Here is a 19,990-nt window from a genome sequence, read left to right as displayed (position 1 = left end):
CCACGTAACATACTATTAAATCAAAAGATCTGGATTCGAGGAAACGAATAAAAAGAAGAAACGACAGATTACCACTGTAATCTTACAGCATCGTAAACTTTTAGATCAACATATTTTATCAAGCACACCTGGATTCGAAAACATAAAAAATTACCAACCAAAGACGATGAAAACTTCTTTATGTATTCTCATCACTTTTTTTTTATTTCTGAATCTTAAAAAAAAGCACCTGAAAAATTTTTAGATCAAAAAAGAAGAAGAAATTTCTTTTGAAGAATTCCCATTCACCTCAACAACTCTGAAAAATTAAGAGAACCGAGAGATTGCAAACATAAAAACTTTCCTCTTATGTCATCATCATTTTTATTCCTTCTCATCGTTCAGTCCTCACATTATCAAATGTTGTGGTGGTCAAAGTCGTTGGAGCATAGATCAAATGGAAAGGAAGGACAAAAAAAAGTTTTCCCTTTAGCCACATATAGCCTATGGATGTAAAGCTGCACAAATAAAGATCGTAAAATTGATACTGTAATTTATTATGAATTTGACAGCGCATTTTTCGAATAGTTTTGATTCTTAATTCTGCTGGTTCCACTGTAAATAATACCTTCAGTAAGATTTGAGAATCATACGGAATATGATGCATATAGACGTGAATTTGATAAAGGAACTTGATTTTAACAGAACCCGAATAGCACCACGTGATTGCTAGTCGGCAAAACAAGGAGGTAATATTTCCGAACATAGCACCTTTGGTACATTAATCAGCTTACGACATCATGCGTAACGAATCGTGAACAGCCACTATCCAATCAAATATCCTAATTAAAATTTTTAATGTATCTAATGAAATTGGACATTGAAGAAACTAAATTTCACATTCCATTAATCGAGAACTGTACTAAAAATTCATTAAAAAATGTGTTGGGTGTGGATATCCTCATAAAACAAACATTACAATTTTCTATGTGTGTGCATATATCTGTGTAATTTGATGCTTCTTTTCCTTTCAATGTGAAAGAGCAAATTAAGATTGAATGAAAAACCTAAAGCATATAGAATTTTATTTTAGTGGTTTTAATCAACTTAAGACACAGATCTACACACGAGTGTCCATAAAAAGGTTTAATTTTAGATGATTCCATTGTCCATGAATGAGCAGAAATTTATTTTCTATTACAATTTCCTTTTACGATAGTAATTTTCGAACCAAAACCGCAGGATTGTAGTCACCGAAATGGATGTTCAAACATTAATACACACAAAAAGCTGGACAAAATAAAAGATACAAAAAGAAAGTTCTTTTCTTTAATTATAGGGTGGCTTTAACATAGCATAAGAATTTCTTTCTTCTTTGTTCACCCCCAAGAGATGAATAAAACTTGTATTGGGGTCCATATGTATGAAATACTTTTTTTTTTGGAGATAGATAGAATAATGTTCAAGGTTAACACATACGACATCATTCAGATGCTAACACAAAAAAGTAATGAAGATTAGGGATAAGATACAGATTCGGTTGTGAGAATGCTTTATTTCAGCATAAATTGAATGGAGATAAAAAAAATAAGTGGTTATTGCTGATGAAATCTATTTTGATAAGGGGAGGTCATCCATTAGTAATGTCTGCTATTGAAGAGGCATACATAGTTCATGTGGAACGGTACACATGTATTACTTTGCCAAATTAGGTACCGTACCAGTGATTTACCCATAATATACCGTACCTTACTGAGCCACCACCAGAGAAATCAGCCCCTGATGCCTACAGCAATCCTTCCAGGCAAAATGAACTTCTTACTAAAGAATGTCATGGACGTCATTAAAGAATAACCTTATCGGATATAGAAGAAAATAATAAAAATCAGTTTGCTTAAAGGCATTCTGTTCAATGCATTATGTGGATTTAATGATTATGCTTTTCTACATTATACAACATCTAAGGAACTTGTATTGAAATCATACATCATATTCATGTAATGTAGAAAATTTAATGCTGGTAATAAATTTTAGATAACTTGTTATTATGTTAAAAGTGATGCTTACTAATACTTGATGTAAGTGAAATGCATGTATGAACATCAGTGCTGATTTTGAATCTTGATGAAATTAGTAACAAATTTTGCAGTGTAAGCTTTAGTGATGTTTTTGGACAAGACATACATAATCTCTTCAATGTCTAAATCATTAGGTATGCTCTTTATGTTTTGTCCGTATACGATTTTCAAGTTCACTTTGCATCTACAAAGTATGGTAGGGCAACATGTGTGTCATGAATCGGATGCCGTTCGGATTAGAACCAGATTAGACCCAAATGCCGTCCGTTTGGGAGTACCTAAAACCAAGTCCCAAATGACCCTTAGCTTAGTGTAAATTGAACTATCCACCTGGTTGCCATGAGGACAAATTAAGTAGGGCTGTTAGCAACACTTGTTGATATTAAGTTCACATCACATCAATTTCAAGGAAGTCAACCTAAAATCCTATCGAAAAATCAAACAATTATCGAGGAAAACATGAAGTTTTAATCAGCTTAAACTCCTGAAACTTTTTCCCACTGCCTGATTAGTAAAAAGTTCATTCCCAGCAAAACCGCAACTTTGCAATTTAAATACTTTCTAATTTATTGTCTTAACAGCATTTTGTGGAAATAAATTATTCATCAAAAATTGTTGTTACTTACATCATTGTAAGTAGTTGTCTTAAATTAAATGAACCCATATATCACATAATGTGCAGTTACATAATAATTTATGAACCAAAAAAGGCAATTTAATTCATATCGTTCTTTGTCATTTGACAGAGAAAAGAAAATAAAGTAATTAACGGTACGGGCTCAAGCATGAACAGTGCCATATAATATTTAAGCAGAAATTGGATTTTTTTTATCATGCTGACTACCTCTTTGTACTCTGTTAAAGCCATGAAAATCACAAACGTTTGATATCAGAATGATTGAAATGCATATAAAATCAAATATTGAGCCATTATCATGCTAGATTTACTTTACATATTACATATGTTAGCATAGCATGTGAAAATACATTTGACAGTGGCTATAACTACTTCAAGTATTTTCAGTATGCGAAATTGCATCTCGCATTTGACAATAAAATCAATTTATGCTGTATAAATATTTGAACATATCTCAATAAAATGTTCATAAAATACAAACTTGGAGTTAAATAAATGTGAATGTTAAGCAAGTTAGGGAAAATTAGGGTTTCGCGTGAATGATGAGCATATGATCCTGTTGATGGGTGTCTACCGTGAAGTACACTGTGGTCGTTAGGTTACCGCAGAACCTTGATGACATCAATATGGTTGTTTTGAACTGAAAATGGAGGTGGATGGGAGGGAAGACCCTGAATACGTCCTTAAGGTAAATCAATCATTACAGCCCTGTCATCAAAATCTGAGAATTGTGCAGCATTACACCTCAAAATAAGAATTTCAATAATTTCCATCATGTCATACTGCTAAAACATCACTAAATCATTTCATCAAAAGTGTGTGTGGGAACATTTATTTATAACCGTAACGGATATTGAATGGCAACGAAACTGCTTTTACAGGAACAATCTATGGAAACTTTGTAAATGAACAAATACATATATTGTAATTAAATTTCAAGGTTTGAAAGCTGTTTATTTTGTTTGTGGTATGTGCTTGAGCAGACGTCTCTTAATTCTATTCCTGATGTGAAAAATATCTACGGAACATGTCTCTTGATGTATGTACTTATGTATAAAACTTGTCAATATAACTCGTACACCAAATAGATGTTTCATTAATGAATCCACGAATAACAAAATTCTAAACATGTATAAATTTACGAAATGATACACAAGTACACCGTGCATTTCAAAATGCAAATTTTCCCATGAATATTTGCATGAACGATTTTAAGGACGTGTAATGTATCCTAAATTCAGTGACAGAAATCATTTTCATTTCATCACATTTATTTGGAATGTTGTAAAAGATTTATGATTTGCATATTGAAATTTCAAGCTTAAGGAAGGGATGATTAGTGCTATGAATTAGAATTGCCAGTTAAAATTCCAAGCACAACATTCATATTTCCACAATTCATAAAAATTAATGGATATCCTGAGAAAAAATAAAAGATTCAACAAACTCACTTTAAAGTATGTGACAAACTCTCGACATGAAAGCTTCCTTAATCATTTTCACATTGATCACACAGCTCACAAAAAAGGGGAAATACACAAGACGATGACAAAGATTATATAGCAATTTTTGCTATTTGCACTTGATTTATTGCACTGTGTTTGTTTATGTGCCAAAAGTGGAACGCAGGAGAGAGCTCCAGTGGTAATAAAAAGAATGAAAAAAGATGAAATGAAGACATTTTTATTCCTACAGAAATTTATTTAAGATTACGATCTTGAGAATGTCGTGTATTTTGTTGTTCATACACGTTTTATGAGTTTATGCTTACATCACTTAATGGTAAATTATATGGTGTCACTGTTAGAATCAATTTGTGAATGGAATCAGGTCAAACGAATCATTTCGATGATGGGTGTGAAGCTATAGAACACTGTTATCGTTGCCTGTCAAGGAAACACCAAGAATACCTATATGTTAGGAACCTGACTCCTTTTAAGGTTCTAGAGATAAATGAACACATCCACGCAATTTAGCCCGAGTGGGACTCAAATCCACATCATGCGATATTCGAATGCTTTCTCCTACCACTGAGGTACCTGGGATTGTTGAGGACTACTATAGCACAAATCCAACACTAGACTTTTATGGAATTAGTTTTTTAATAAAATTCAAAATATGAGAAATAACATCCAACTGCTCATCAGTCCTCTAGGTAGTAAAAGCGTAAAAGCACTGAGACTTCCCTAAAGTTTTATATTTAAATGTGAAATGACTAGTTCCAGACATAAAGTTTACACTAATAATAAATGTTCAAAATAATAATCACAAATAATGTGTTTCTGTGTAGTCTCATTCATGCTATTCAAAATTGTAAATGTCTGTGAGTTAAGGGGTGGAATGAAATGTTTGTAAACACTTCCTTAACTTTTCAAAAAAGAAGTTCTCATTTTACTTAACTTTATTAGCATTTTACGCAAATTTATTTTGCCATTTTTAGTAAAAGTATGAATCTACTACAGCAGCTATTGTGAGAGCGACTTGGCAGGCAAACAAGCATTTTCTTAATCTTATTGTTGAATGATATATGATTCTTGATTCATTCCATTTTCATTCACTCAAACGTCTTTTGCTATTTCATCTTTATTTCTCTGTCTGAATTCAAAATGAAAATGCTTTTTATTTTCCTTGAATGTATGTAAATTCGTCTCTCACGCGTCCTACATGTGTATAAGTATCTGAAATAGATGGAATAAAGTAGCAGTAACAGGCATTGAATCACATCAAAAGACTTATTTTCTCTCTTATCCTTTTTATTATGCCTTAACATTCAAATCCTTTTACAAAAAAAAAGGAGTCTCAGAATACAGAAAATGCTTTTGACGCATTTTCGTTAAATATTTTATGAAGGAATTTTGGAACGGATAAGTTATAAATCCTTGATACTCTTTGAACTTTTGTATAAAGGACATGAGACCTTTTATTTTTCTTGATAGAAAAGTAATCAAATTAATGATGTTCACAACAATCAAACAAATCTCAGTAATCAATTGAAATAAAATCAAATTTTGATCCAAAGATCGTTGGAAACAATTCTGTAACTAGTAAATGAAGGAGCTTAAATGCTTTTAAAACATGATCTTTATGGTCTGAAGATCGAAAACAAACTAAACATTTCTAATGAGGGGAATAACAACCATAAAAGGGGGAACCAACTAGTTCTAGTTTGAATATAAAAAAGCCGTTGAAATATTCACACCCAATATTGATATGAGGATGAAGAGCAACCTAGAAGCTATGCTTTAATCTTTGAAAATATGCCTTGCTTTAAAGACCTTTATTAAGCTCAAACTCAAACAATTCTCAAATGAAGTTTTTTTATTTCATAACACAAAAAAGCGTGCATGCAACCCTCAAGCAGCATGAATAAATCTGAGTAAAAATAGAAATTATATTGAGATGAAATAAATTTCATGCATTATGAGCTCATTTGATAAGAAATGAAATAAAATGAGGATGAATTTTGATTTCAAATTAACAAAGGAAGAACATGCAAGAAAAAAAGAGAACTTTCGCAGATGTTCCTTAGAAAATGAAATCATCTTCATTCTGATATTATTTCTCATCTTTATAATTTCTTATTCTTTTTCTTCTTTCAGTTCTTGTTCATCACAAATTAAATTGAATCAGCTGAAAATTTTATTAATGAAGTTTTTATGATTTTTTTTGTTGACTTCTCTTTTGAAGCAGTTAACAATAAGGAAAGCTTTCTGTTCATATAATGCAACATATTTTCTTGTGAATATTCCAGATGAACTGCTGAAATGGCTTTTAACTTACGATGATTCTTAACTCAATCGAAATTGTAGATATACTGTCAACTGTCGTTTAATATTCAAATTATATTTGCACCCACAATTAGTTGATTTTCCCCTTTTATAGTTGTTGACCCCTTCATAGGATTATTTTATTCTGATTTAGAATTTCAAAGAATAAACATCCTTCTTATTTTCCTTTTGTAGGAACCTCGGCCAGACATTTACCAAAGTTCTTGCAACTCAGTAACTTGAAGCGGACCAAATTTATAAGCTCCATAAGTTAATAGATTCAAAACTATGAACAACCAAAGACAAAAGTCATAAAAGATTGCCAACTTTTATGTTGTGATGAGTCGCATGGGATAGATTACTTTCCTTCACACCCTAATGACAAAGAAGAAATATCATAACATAAGCTAGCTACTCACATATCTACCCAAAGAAAGTCATCGTCATTGTATAACAGATTATTCATTCAATAATTTCTTATAAAGGAAGAGTTGAAGGCACAATGTCAAGTTGTGGGAGCAAAAAAGATGAGTTTCCTGTAAAAGAAATTGGAAGCAGTTTTTAAGGATATAAAGAAACTTTCTTCGTGTCATCATTTTATCCCAAAACATATGATTATAAAGCATGTAGACATGATTCTTCAAAAATCAATTAATCATTGTTGAACATAATGATTCTTTAATAAAGCATAAAAATTTTGAGGCTTTTGCTGTATTAAGTGGATTTCTTTATGTTTCCTTTAAGACTTTAATGTGACAAATTAGGATTTTTAAAGGAATTAACTTTAAAAATTAATGATTTGAGTATCTGAATCAGTGCTGGTACACCTTGAGGGCAAGGGTAAGCACAAAACTGGAAACGACATACGGTTCATGGCCTTAAAATTCAACGACACTAGTGTGCCGAAGGATAAAGTTTGGACAACACTGATCTACAGTGAGAGAAGCCATAGGAAGGAACAACACGAATTTACGTAAGACTAATTTAAATTCAAAAGTTACTAAGGGTTAGATGAAATATTTTGTGCTTCATACAATGCTTTAATAAACAAAAAATGTAAATTCAATTCAAATTGAATTCTTGTGAACATTGAGGTGTCTAGGAACGTTTAAAAATGCCTTTTTTATTCAAACGACTTGAAAACAATTAGAGTTAACGATATACGCCAAAAATAATGATACTTTTATGCTACATGTGAAGAAGAAATACTTCAAAAAGAATTAATCCCCTCTCAAAAAAAAAAGAAAAAGAACAAAAATGCAAAGAAAAAGTTTATCTTCATTGTCATACGTATGCTATACACTTCATTGAGTAATTGAGTTTTCCCACAAAAGCAGAAAAGCATGTAAAAGAAAATTATATAATGAGCTTTTTTACATTGTCATAAATACACACGACAAAAAAAGGTCCCTTTGTCACTCATCAACAGTGAAAACGTGAACAACTTTCTGCATTTTTTCTGACTTTACGGAAGTTACTCTTATGGGATAAAATTAGACCTAAATATGCCAATATTGAGATTTCTTCGTTTTCTTTCTTAATTTGATCATACTTTCTGAAAATTTTCGACAGGAGGAAAGGGTGTGGAGCTTAAAGAGTTTTAAGTCGAATGTCTTGATATTTAGTCAACAAGTATGGAACTTTAATCAAAAACTAGAAATTAAATTTCAAATGACCCGGCAATTTCAGTAAGAAGAAAGCATAACGGTCATAATTTATTTGAATTGCTCAGTTTGCTCAGTCTCGGTTTTTCACTAACACTAACACAATCACAAAAATATTTACCAAATAATAAATAGAATAATAATTTTGCGAAAATCAGAAGTGCTGATTAATTAATTAAGATGTCATTGGAATCAACAACTTGTGAAGATCTTAAAGCATTTGAAAGACGATTAACAGAAGTTCTTGCATCGCTCCAGCCTGCATGTATAAGATGGAGAATTATTTTAGGATTTTGTTCATTAACAACAGGAGTTTCTGCTTTCTTCTGGTAAGTTTGATTACAGGAACTGGGTCATCAATTTGTAACATTGTTTTATGTTTTATTTTACAGGCTCAAAGATCCTCAAACTAGCTTCTTGCCATTATTAGATTCATTGTTTCACCATTGGATTTTCTTCCTGTCTGCACTAGCTTTAATTGCACTATTCTGCTATGGGATTCATAAATTAGTCATTTCACCACAAGTAAGTTAATAAGAAGTCAGTGCCTAATGATCAATTAACTACAATTAATACTTTCCAGATAATTATTTCACGAACAAGGACTGTCCTTAATGAATTTAATATGTCATGCAACGAAAAGGGAATGCTGATACTAAAGGGTTTTCAGAAAGAATAGAAGAGAAAACGGTTATGACATTTAAGGAAGAATAAATTAAGACTTAAAAGATATTAATTAAAGTATGAATAAACGATCACTTAAATTTCAAATAACTATAAATGGCAGTTTCCAGCAAAAAAATTAGAAATTTCTGCATCATTTACAGTGGATTAATAGTAAACAAAGCGGTCAGGAAAACAAAAACTTTAATTTATACTATAATTAAGGATTGTAGAAGGATAAAAAGTTATTTGTGATACTTAATAAAGTTAGTTTGAAATAATGGCACACAATTTAAGTACGAGAGACCGATTGCTGTCTGTCATTGATGACATCGAAATAATTTCAAAGTAAGTCAGAAACAAAATTCCAATTTTCACAAAATTCTACTATAATTAATCAATTTTACAGAGAAATAATCGAAAATCTCATGGCACCAAAACATCAAAAGACACACGATTATCTTCAGTTAGTAGATTTATTAGTAGTTAAGGATAATGAATTAAAACAACTCATGAAACTGGCTGCGGAACAAGAGAAAATTGATGAAAAGATTAATATGCTGAAAGAACAAGTAGCAAAATATGACAATGAAATTAATCAGCTTCAAAAGCAGCTGAAAGAGGCTGAACAAATACTTTCGACAGCAATCTTTCAAGCAAAACAGAAATTGGCAAGTATTGCAAAGGCAAATGACAATCCAATCCATTCCGAAGAACTGATAAAATATGCTTACCGTATAAGTGCATCTCATGCTGTATCTGCTCCACTATCATGGCAACAAGGAGATTTAAGACGACCATATCCAACAGATCTTGAAATGCGATTAGGATTGCTTGGAAAGACTGACTTAAATATGAATGGCCACAGCTTACCATCACAAAATAATGTTAATAATGATGCAGTTCGTCCTGCAACAGGCGAAATTCCAGCATCAGCTCAAAATCAATTTGCATGGTTCCCAACCGGTGAGCTTCACATGATGACTGGTCATCAATCGATTTCTTTGGAGACTAATCGAACACATAAAGATGCTTCTCAGGATGACGCTTCATCTGATAGCTCCAGTTCTAGTTCTAGCGATTCTCAGTAATTTTTAATGTTTTTTCCTATGAAATCATAATAAAAGTAATTAAGTCCATACACAATAAGGAGGTAATCTTTTATTTCCTTTGAATTTGAACAAAGTATTCAGGTGTGCGAATGTAATATCTGTTGTTAAAGATAAATAGTTCAGGCCTTGCTTTAAATCGTACATACTTTTTCATGTTCTTGAATTTAAATCCTGCAATTTACGTAGAAAGACAAAAAAAGTTGAATAAAGTCATTAAATTGTTTCCCATTGCATAAATTCTCCAATCCAAATGATGTGCATACAATAGCGACTTGAGTTATATTTTGTCTCGTGCTCTGAATAATCTGTACATTGTCGCATACTAATATAATTTGTAACAAGAATGCAGCCTCCAAAAAAATGCCTCGACATTCTTGACGTTCATAGGAGAACAAGTAATGCAGCTAACCGCGCATTTTACATCCATTATAAATATTCATAAGAATCTTGAATCAAGGACGGAAATGTGAAAATATCCTCGATTCCACTTAGGGCAGTTAAAATTATAATTTAGAAGAAATTTGTTGTGCTGTGTCAGTGATGTCTAAACTGTGTGTCGCGGTATGAACCACAAACAAGTTTGGACAATACTGTGTACCGTGACACTAACAAGTTTGACAAACTGTGTATGTGCATGAAACATGATCCGCAGATGTGAATGTTGTCCAAACTGTGTGACGCGGATCAAAATAGTTTGGACAACACTGTGCAATGTGCTGGAAAGTATCTAGTGTACGTAAATAAAACACAAACCAATTTGTTTTCAGACATACTTTTTACATACATTTTTATTGTTTAAGTATTTACAAGAAATTTTATGTCAATTGCTATTCTGGTTGAGACACCAAAGTTTAATTCTTTATACAAAATTTTTATCCTTTGAACATGCATAATTGTCAATTTCAAAAAAATGAATAAAGAAGTGTGGCACTTGTTCAGGGACTTGTTGCACTCACATCTGTATGCTTATCTGTTGGCGTAGGTTATTGACTATTTTTTTTACAAAGCAGCATAAATTAACAAGTTTTGTTTTGCATGTCCCTGAGTAGCAAATTCTTTTATAATAATTTAATCTTATTCTATCTCTATGGATGTTCTACTTAACATCACGTCTTTCTTTTAAATTATGTATGTACATTTAAATTAAGTTTTGATTGACTTTAACAAGGTTGTAATCATAGATGCCTCTTTAGATTGTTCTCTCTCAAAATTACATCTAAGAATTTGAAAAATTTAGAATGGATGCCTTAATGACCAGGACATGATTTCAAAGTTTTTGTCATTAAGATTGGAAGATTGCTACTTTATGGACGGATATAATAAATTATTAAATATCATCAAAGTGCAAAAATTTTAATAATATCTTCTTGCTGGATATTGAAAACCTCCTGGAATGAAGAAAATAGGTTTGAAGGAAATGAGACAGGTTGTCTTGTGATAGAAGTAACTGAAAATAGGCTCATAAGAGGTGCATTACAAAGTCATTCTTTAAAGGTGCTCGCTCTACATACTAATTAATGCTCCATCAATTTTCTAGTGAATCATATTAGCCATTCTACTAGCCATAATCATTTTAAGGAATTCTAAATCTAGAAAAAGTATAAATTTACATATTTATATACAAGAAAAGAGAGTTTTTTGAGTGTTAGTTAAAGCAGGAAGGATAATAGTAGTTGAGGTGAAGGATATAATAATAATTTGTGCATCCTCAATATCACATGAGGCTAGGTCAAGTCCAATGTCCAGGAAAGGAATTCTTTTTTTTTACAATTCTGTGATAGAAAAGAATAAATTTTGTAATTATAAATTTTTCATTGCAATTTTATATACATAAATTGATCTATAATTAACCACATCCAATTCTTAACCAATTAAAGCTATTTCTATCATTATTATTGATCTCAGTTTCTGTTGTACATTTTATTGCTATATCTTTAAGGCATCTAAATTTGCGTGTTTATATTATTCAAGTAGCTAGCATAAATTGAGGGGTCATTTACATGTCACGTCTATAATAAATAGCTAGTCTATACCATATTGAGACAAGGAAAGGTAAGACAGTGTTCGGAACACAGAGGATTGTACAAATCCCTGTCATATTGATCAAAATACTCTAAACCAGTTTCGGGGCTTATCACTATGATGTGCTGAGGCACATAGTTTTGACAGCACTGCTATATACAATGAATATCGGGAACAGAACCCACTGACAGTTTTGACTGCCATATGACAAGAAGTAACTAAATGAATTTCTCCACAAAGCAATAAATTAGTCCAAAAGAAACTGATCAAAGCAAACAACACTAAGAATAGGAAATCAACAAGGAAATCAGTTAGTATAGTTGCAAAAACTTACTTGCACCAGCTGATGGCGGCACGAAACCAAAGCCTGAAGCTCCAATAACAACGCCAGATGATTCCATTGGTCCGTCTGTTGGTGGCATTGGGAAGACTACTGGACCTGAATGTCATTAAATGGTAAAGTTGCTTTATTCAATTAATTTTATTAATGTGTTGATTTTAATTCACAAATGGCACTTTACATCTTTATGACTGTTTATTGTTAATATTGCCGTCGATGAAGTCAATGTAAAATTAACATGATTCATGAAAAAAATTTGATCAGCAATGAACATGATAATTAAGACATATAAAATTTGTAACTAACAAGTGTAGTTAGTAAGCAAGTAAAGGCTAAATTGCACGAAAAAGTAGATCATTTATTGTTTGCCTTCCATACAGCACAATTTATATTCGGTCAATGGGGAATTTAATTAATTAATTAATGAAAAAATCTTTTATTGCAGACTAAGTGCTGCTTAAAACGATTAAGATTTAATTTAGCTTATGTGCCGTTGGTTATTGGAAGCGCATAGTTGCACAAGGTCAAGTGCAATTTGCTAAAAATTTGTAATTTTTGCTTCAATTATTTTCACTTTTTCGTGAATTTAAGTGAAGTATAAGGAATTAAGCTGAGAGTTTCGAGCAATTAGCTTTACACACAAAAGCACAAAAGATGAATTTCCGATTAAGTAAAGATAGATAGATAATGGAAGTTAAAAAGTGCAATAAGTGATAATGAAAAGATGAGATGCGGTGAAATACAACCTTGGTTACCTCTGTTGCTTCTATTGTCTTGTATGAGGGATGCACTTGGGAATGCACCACCGAATGCAGATGGTCCACCTATAAAACATCATTAATATCATTTTATATCAATAGTAAGGAATGTCTAACTTACCGAAATCTCCAGTAAACGTACTGTATGTGTTATATGGGAAAGCAGTTGCAATGACAACGAAGAAAAGAAGTGATGAAAGTGCTACTAACTGAAATAATCACAAGAAAACGAAAACATTTTACTATTGCAGCTATTAGCAATTGCTGTTGAGTAATTTATGATTTGATTATTTAATGTGTCTTCTCGTGTACATGCACGTACATATGCATTATGATAGTAAGTACTCAATTTTCATTTCATTCATAAGACTTGCTACCGATATTAAGCGTAATTTAATTCCAACCGAGTTCAAACACTTTAATTCTACAAGTATGTCTTACAAATTAATCAACAAGACTTTCTAGCATTTATGAAATTTATTGCTGTTAAATAGCTCCATATCATTATTACTTCTTCCTTCCTTCCTAAGCTTCATGGACTGTTGGATTTATGAGAAAATAAAGATTCCACACATGCTTTAATAAGCGTTCAGTCTTTGTTCCACATAAGATTATATCTAAAATCACTATTAATTGACCTCATGCTTGTTGCACATTGAAATAAGATGCTTCTGTTTTTATTGTTTTCTCTTTCATTTTAAAAGTGTTAAGTTGTCGGTGAGGTAACAAAATCATCAATGCTTAATGATTAATGTAGTTAGCAGCAACTTTTTTTTGTGCAAATTTATCAGGTTAAATGAAGAAAAATCACATTAGGTACGGAATTTGTGCAATTGAATAGGATTATTTGCTGCTTTCTTGGTATATGCTTGCTATAATGTACTATATTTTAGTAATAAACTCTTTACCGATTAATATTATTCGATGTTTATAATTTGATGCTTAAAAACAGACTGAACTTTTGTATGAAAAAGGGGTTGCAACTGTGCACAATAAATATAATTCAAATTTCAAATAACCGTTATTATGAAAAAGGGTTTTCAACTGTAGACAGTAAATGTTATTCAAATCTCAAATGAGATCTACGTTATAATATTCTATAGTAGATGTAGTCTACAGCTATGCCAATCAATGAGCTTAAATCAATAAATAATGAGAAATAACCCAGTCACATTGAAGTTAGCAATGACAAAAAATATATATGTTTATGGCACAGAAGACGATGATTGCAACATCAACGATATATTGCACTTGCAAAAAAGGTCTGACAATGTTTATGCTCAATAGCAAAAGGATTGCAAAAGAAATTGAGCACATTCCTTTGAATGAATTGAGTTTATTTGTTATGAGTCACGCTAATAGTGTCAGCAAAATATGCAGCATGAATCTCCAACTGTGTAGTCTTTAATCTAAACATTAATAGCAATTAAACACACATGAATTTTTGCATATTAAGCACATAAATCTTTCTATTATAAATATTAATATGTGTTAATAAACTGGCACGTAACCAAGTAGCTCATGTCGTGTATGTAGTCACCTTTATCCATGGCACCAAAAACAGCTGTAATCTGATATTGTCAATTTGCAAATATTATATTCATAACAAAGCATTTGTTGGATTTAGAAATCGAAATTAATGATTCCGATTTGTTTACATTAATTAATGAGAAATTGGCAATAAAATGGCTATGTCTTAAGCACATTTGAGGATTCAATTGACTTTTCAATTGAACACAATATTGCAATAGATATTTGACTCTATGGCAAGTGCCATAACTTTAAAAATTTAATAGCTTAAACTTGACTTTAAATTGACACAGAAAAAAAATGCTCGCAGTAATCATGCCAATAGCATTGCATGTAAAACCATAATGCATGCATTTTTTTTGTGTGCTTAGCGGAAACCAATTTTGAATTAATTCGAAAAAATTATTCGAGTCATATAAAGCATGCAAAGAAAAATTACGAGAACATTGAAATGAGAAATGCAAACAATTCACATGTGCTGATTTTTTTTCCTCTTAGCGGCCTTGACTTTCATTTTCTTTATCGTAAAACTGTTGCTATTTTTCATTTCATGCCAGATATTATTACATAACAACTAGCTTATTCACCCCACAAAGTTTGAATAAATTAATAATTCGAGTCAGCTGTTAATGGATATATTTGTTTTGTGGACTTTAAAAGCTATTAAGTCAATTTTTAGCACAGTGTCAGGTAGAGAATATTTCCACGTCGGTCGATTGTATTCAAAATGATTGTATTGAAATATTTGTTATAAAACTGATTACATGTGAGAAAAATCAGCACAAGTAGGAACTAGTTGTTGTAGATTTATGGCATCAGCTGTTGGTCAGATCACAAGGTAGTCGAGAATGTTCTTTTGGTTATTTAATCTATTGTCAAAAGGAGGGGAGATGGGTGATTTAAAAATCATATCTAGCACCAAGGAATGTGCTGATTGTTGGAATTGAATTGTCTTTCAATGACATAGCATATGATCGGAAATCTTAGAACGTGGGCTCGAGTCCCCTTCGGAATCCGTTGTCTATTTGATCAGCATTGATCTATGTGATGTCATATTTTGGAAACCAGGAAGTACTCAACACGTAATTTTTGTAATGACCCCAAAAATTAATTAATGATAGATTGCTACTCGATACCTTAAACAAAGGTTCTGATTGAAATCCGGATAGAGCAACAGCTTCGAATAATTTAATAAATGATTGTATGATTAACCCACAGGCATAATTATACATAAATTAAACCTGATTGTGCATCTTATGTTATATTGAATAGCGTGTTATATCAGTTGTCAACGAGCTACTCAGCATGATCAAACGTTCGATTACGTTGTCTAATGTTATGTCGCTATAGCATGAGAATTTATTTCTACTTCCTGGACATCTTACATGATATTGACTAATGATGTTCTTAAATGGAAATCTACGGCGTAGCAGTTTCGCCTTTAGTAATTCTTATGCTATATTTTATAATGTACGACATTGCCTACAATTAATAACTCAACTATGTCTATAGCTATTAGATGTCGCATGTCCATTTTTCATCTACTGAGTATAAAAAAATTTGAAATTCAATTCCACGCGTAACATAAAGTTGATTCTCTTCCTGATCTTTTTTTTCAATGCAAAAAGCTCGCATTAGAATTGCATTTCTTTCCTTTATCAATGTCACAAAATGTTACTTCCACTAATTAGTTGCATTAATCAACTTAGTGTAACAGTTAACATCATCCCCTATGCATTATATCAAATCCAATTAATTTAATTGCGTGAAAATGTACATTTAAGAGATTAATGACTTTTGACAGTACTCGGGCATTTTTAGAGTTCATTATTTATTAACTGTACATGCTTTTTCTCAACATTTTTATAGTCATCATTTATTTATAGTTTTTAAAGATTCCATATAGTCAATGCACTATAAAAAAATAGTTCAATTTATTATATTCCGTGCTTCATTTTAGGTTGCAATGCACGATAATTAATTTTTATTGCAAATTCTTTTTGTGTATTTAAAGGCGTTGGTCATAACTATCGAAAAATTGTTAATAAATCAATTACTTCTTTCTGACAAATCACGAATCTACTTCTAAACTGCTGGGCTGACTAGATATTGGGCAGAGAATTTGAAGCTTTAGACATTCGAAAGGATAGCATCCAGTAGATAGCATAGACCAAAAGCTTCAATGAATAGCCAGCCTCAAATTATGTGGAAATGAAGTGATGAAGTCTAAGATGAAGTTGATTGATGATTGATAAAATTTGGCAGGTAAATTGTTTTAATGATTGCTAAAATATGCTTGAGCAATTGGAAGCAGAGCAGCAAGTTTTTTATGAAAGGTCGTTTAAACTGTTGCTGCCAACCACGTCTATATACAATTACAACTAGTTCATACAAGTTCTAAAATTCCTTGAACCAATTCTTCAATCAGAATTGAAACAAGAAATAATTAATTTTTATTCTCATTAAGTTCCTGTTAAGAACAAAGAAGTTTATAGCTTTTTAATGAAAGGATATGAAAAAAATAATTCTAGTCCAATCAAGCTTAATTGCTTAATCATATTAATAATTATTATTCACATATGCTAAAGCACTAAGTACATACTATAGAATAAATAGATTTTGTTGCTACATCATTCATTTAAATCTTGATTATACAGGAGAATAAAGCTAATAATGGAATTAAAATTCAGTAAGAGGAAAAACTTGTCTGGATCTAGGAAGAATAAATTCTCAAGCTACTTAATCGAATCATAATTCTCAATGCCAATATAAATTAACATATTATGACAATTATCATGCTGTATATTTAGTCAAACTTCCCATTATGCTATGCGTTAGTAATGATCGCTATAATTATCAAAGATTTCGGAAATTAAAATTCTTTCAGGAAATATTTAAATGATCGAATAAAAATTTCAAGTTCATTTACGTATTAAATCAGAAGAAGTTTCGGATGTAGGCAGAACTAGCTTCCAGTTAGATCTTATTTCACGTGGGACATTGAGATAACTTAGTAATTCCAAACATTTAAGTTATTTCATCATTTTTGCACGTTGTTGCAGTACGGAACTGGGTTAATGTCAAGAAAGATAAAAATGCTAGTTTTTGGACATATTTGGAAGAAAGTTATGGTTGAGAATATGTCAACTGTCGTATAGTATTCAAATTATATTTGCAACTAAAATTGGTTGATTTTCCACTTTTGTAGTTGTTGACCCTTTCATATGAATTTTTTAGTTTGATTTTAAACTCCAAAGAATAAACATTTCATTTATCAAATCCCTAAGGAAGTTCTTCCTTTTATACTTATCAATAATTAATATTGTGATTTTCACTTCAACAGTTACAGAACGAAAGCGATCTTTACGATCAATAAAGTTTTTAGACACATATTTTAGAAATTTGAGAGATTCGAGACTCTTTGGAGAAGCCATTTGGAAGCTCTTGTTCTCAACAAAATTTGTGTCGCTTAGGATAGAACTATTACTAAAATAGGTTATACTCAAATACTAGAGAAAATTTAAATAACTTTACCTCAATAGTGCAAATTCTAGTAATTATGAACTTTATTGATCCTATCTTCCTACAAAACACAAGCCCTATTCTAACACTAGACGAGATCACCCTACACTTGACTTTATTTTATAAAATTCCACTGAACTTAAGCACTAACTAACTAATTTTTAAATTTTTAATTAATATTGTTCAACTTTCATCACAAATATTTTTATAAAATGCATAAAAAGCTTAATCTCAGACATATTTATAGCTGCGATTATGAATTTTCAACTCAAATTTCACTAAGATCTTATCATTGAAGAAATTTACACAAAGATGTTTTGTATTTTGTTAAGTAATTCTCTTATGAATGAAATGAACAACTTGTTACTAGTAGCACTGATGATAAAATTACACACTGAAGCACATACGCATGCTTTAATCAAAACAAAAAATGAAAATTATAACTTACGAATTTCATTTTAATGTATGATAATTTAGGAGATAACACAAAGTATTCACAATAACTTTATAAGAAGCGTGAAGAAAATTTTATTAAATTTTTAATGCTTTAAGGAACTTGAAGTATGTTTTCACGTTGAAAAGCTTCAATTGAATGATTTAAATTTCTTTATTGTGTGTTTATTTTATACAGAAAGAGGGAGAAGTTGTGTTTCCTTGCAAACAAAACGGAGAACTCAACAACAGCTGCTCAAAAAGATTCCAATAAACTCACACAACACAGTTACAAAGAGTTTTACATTTGAATCTCACGTAGTCAGTTTTTATTTCTTCTTTTTCTTTCCTATGCTTTTGGATACTTTATGGAACACGAGAATTCTTTTAGAAGTTACTTAGACTGTACTAAAGCTCTCTGGTGGTTTTTTAAGAAGCTCAGTAAAGTAAATTTATTCAATGTCTTTGAGTTCACGGTACTAAAACAATACGTCGGATAGAGCTGTATAGGCTATAAGACTCGTGAGAGATAATAAGTTACCAAGAATTGAGAGAAATCGCATAGACTGTGCGTATCATTTTCACAAGCAATTTTATGAGCATTCGGAAATATGTTTATATGTCGATTTAGGGTTGTTCAAGCATATAATAAGAAAGAAATTCAGCCTTCTGCAATATTGGCCGGTATAAACCTTGACAAATAAAAACTGTAATTGAATACATGATTCTTTTTTTTAGTTTTTCCTTTGTGCTTTATGTGATTTTTTTTATTATTTTTTGCATATTCATGTTGGAAAAAAATATATCATGGGGTCATATAAAATGCATATAAAATAATGCACATATGCAGTTACTCAAAAATGAATTTATTTCTTACATTTTTTTTAGTAAGTTGTCGGTTTGAATTAAGGCACAACGAAATAAATAATAATTTTCCTGTATACTTCTAGACCTTTTCGAGTAACTTTTTGCGAAACTTAATGCATTTGAGGTCGATTTGACATATTTGATGTCTGCAGTTCAGTGTCTGTTTGAACTATTTTGTGGGCGGTGCTCTGGGGCGAAGCTTGAAATGTTTTGAATAAATCGCAATTTTTTTTTTTCACGAAAAATCCTAGCAAAAGGAGGGTTTTAGACCCAAAAACCCCACTCCATAGGGAAAATAAGTAGCTTAAGGTCAAACCCCATCTTTCCCAAAACCCTAATGATTTGAAGAATTTTGTCTTAAAAGCAAATAGCATCGAGGGTTCTTAACCTTAAATTGCTTGAAGTTCAAACCATTCCCCTGTGTAGTTCAATCCTTCCCTCTTTGAGGTTCAACCTCTCCCTCTCTGGAGATTCCATCAATCTCTCCTTTGAGGTTCATCCTCTTTTGAGGTTTAACTACTGCCTCTTCCTAATTGAACAAAATTCTTTACTCCATTGGGCTTTTCCGAGACAAAATTTGCTAAACCCCTTTAAATTTCTATGTCGCATACCAAAAATT

At 31.3% G+C, this 19,990-nt stretch overlaps 3 protein-coding genes across 8 annotated transcripts; 2 read left to right on the top strand and 1 right to left on the bottom strand.

Annotated features, from left to right (window-relative positions):
- The first annotated feature begins 8,219 nt into the window (after positions 1–8,219).
- LOC139088448 (nuclear envelope phosphatase-regulatory subunit 1 homolog) lies at positions 8,220–8,906 on the top strand. The gene is made up of 3 exons (XM_070637672.1): positions 8,220–8,454; positions 8,518–8,650; positions 8,709–8,906. The coding sequence occupies exons 1-3, from the start codon at positions 8,306–8,308 to the stop codon at positions 8,802–8,804; spliced, it is 378 nt and encodes a 125-aa protein (XP_070493773.1). The 5' UTR covers positions 8,220–8,305; the 3' UTR covers positions 8,805–8,906.
- Positions 8,907–8,931: 25 nt separating this feature from the next.
- On the top strand, positions 8,932–9,937 carry MED4 (mediator complex subunit 4). The gene is made up of 2 exons (XM_070637671.1): positions 8,932–9,136; positions 9,198–9,937. Exons 1-2 carry the CDS (start codon positions 9,069–9,071, stop codon positions 9,877–9,879), a joined length of 750 nt encoding a protein of 249 aa, XP_070493772.1. The 5' UTR covers positions 8,932–9,068; the 3' UTR covers positions 9,880–9,937.
- A 719-nt stretch (positions 9,938–10,656) lies between these two features.
- LOC139088459 (uncharacterized) lies at positions 10,657–18,771 on the bottom strand. 6 transcript variants are annotated; one of them, XM_070637691.1, is made up of 5 exons: positions 18,521–18,771; positions 13,142–13,229; positions 13,018–13,086; positions 12,257–12,361; positions 10,657–11,489 (listed from the first exon to the last, which is right to left on the bottom strand). In XM_070637691.1, the coding sequence occupies exons 1-5, from the start codon at positions 18,527–18,529 to the stop codon at positions 11,434–11,436; spliced, it is 327 nt and encodes a 108-aa protein (XP_070493792.1). In that variant the 5' UTR covers positions 18,530–18,771; the 3' UTR covers positions 10,657–11,433. The 6 variants fall into 6 exon arrangements, with proteins under 6 accessions (XP_070493792.1, XP_070493795.1, XP_070493791.1 ...); XM_070637694.1 differs by having other exon boundaries at positions 10,657–11,288; positions 18,521–18,762; XM_070637690.1 differs by having other exon boundaries at positions 13,009–13,086; positions 18,521–18,754.
- Between the last annotated feature and the right edge of the window lie 1,219 nt (positions 18,772–19,990).

The sequence above is a fragment of the Chironomus tepperi genome, unplaced genomic scaffold (assembly GCF_022539635.2).
Source record: "Chironomus tepperi strain 1889 unplaced genomic scaffold, CSIRO-AGI_Ctep_v1 contig_163, whole genome shotgun sequence".
NCBI lineage: Eukaryota > Metazoa > Arthropoda > Insecta > Diptera > Chironomidae > Chironomus > Chironomus tepperi.
The sequence above is the reverse complement of the archived record's forward strand: the minus strand, read 5'-3'. Positions and strand labels throughout refer to the sequence as shown.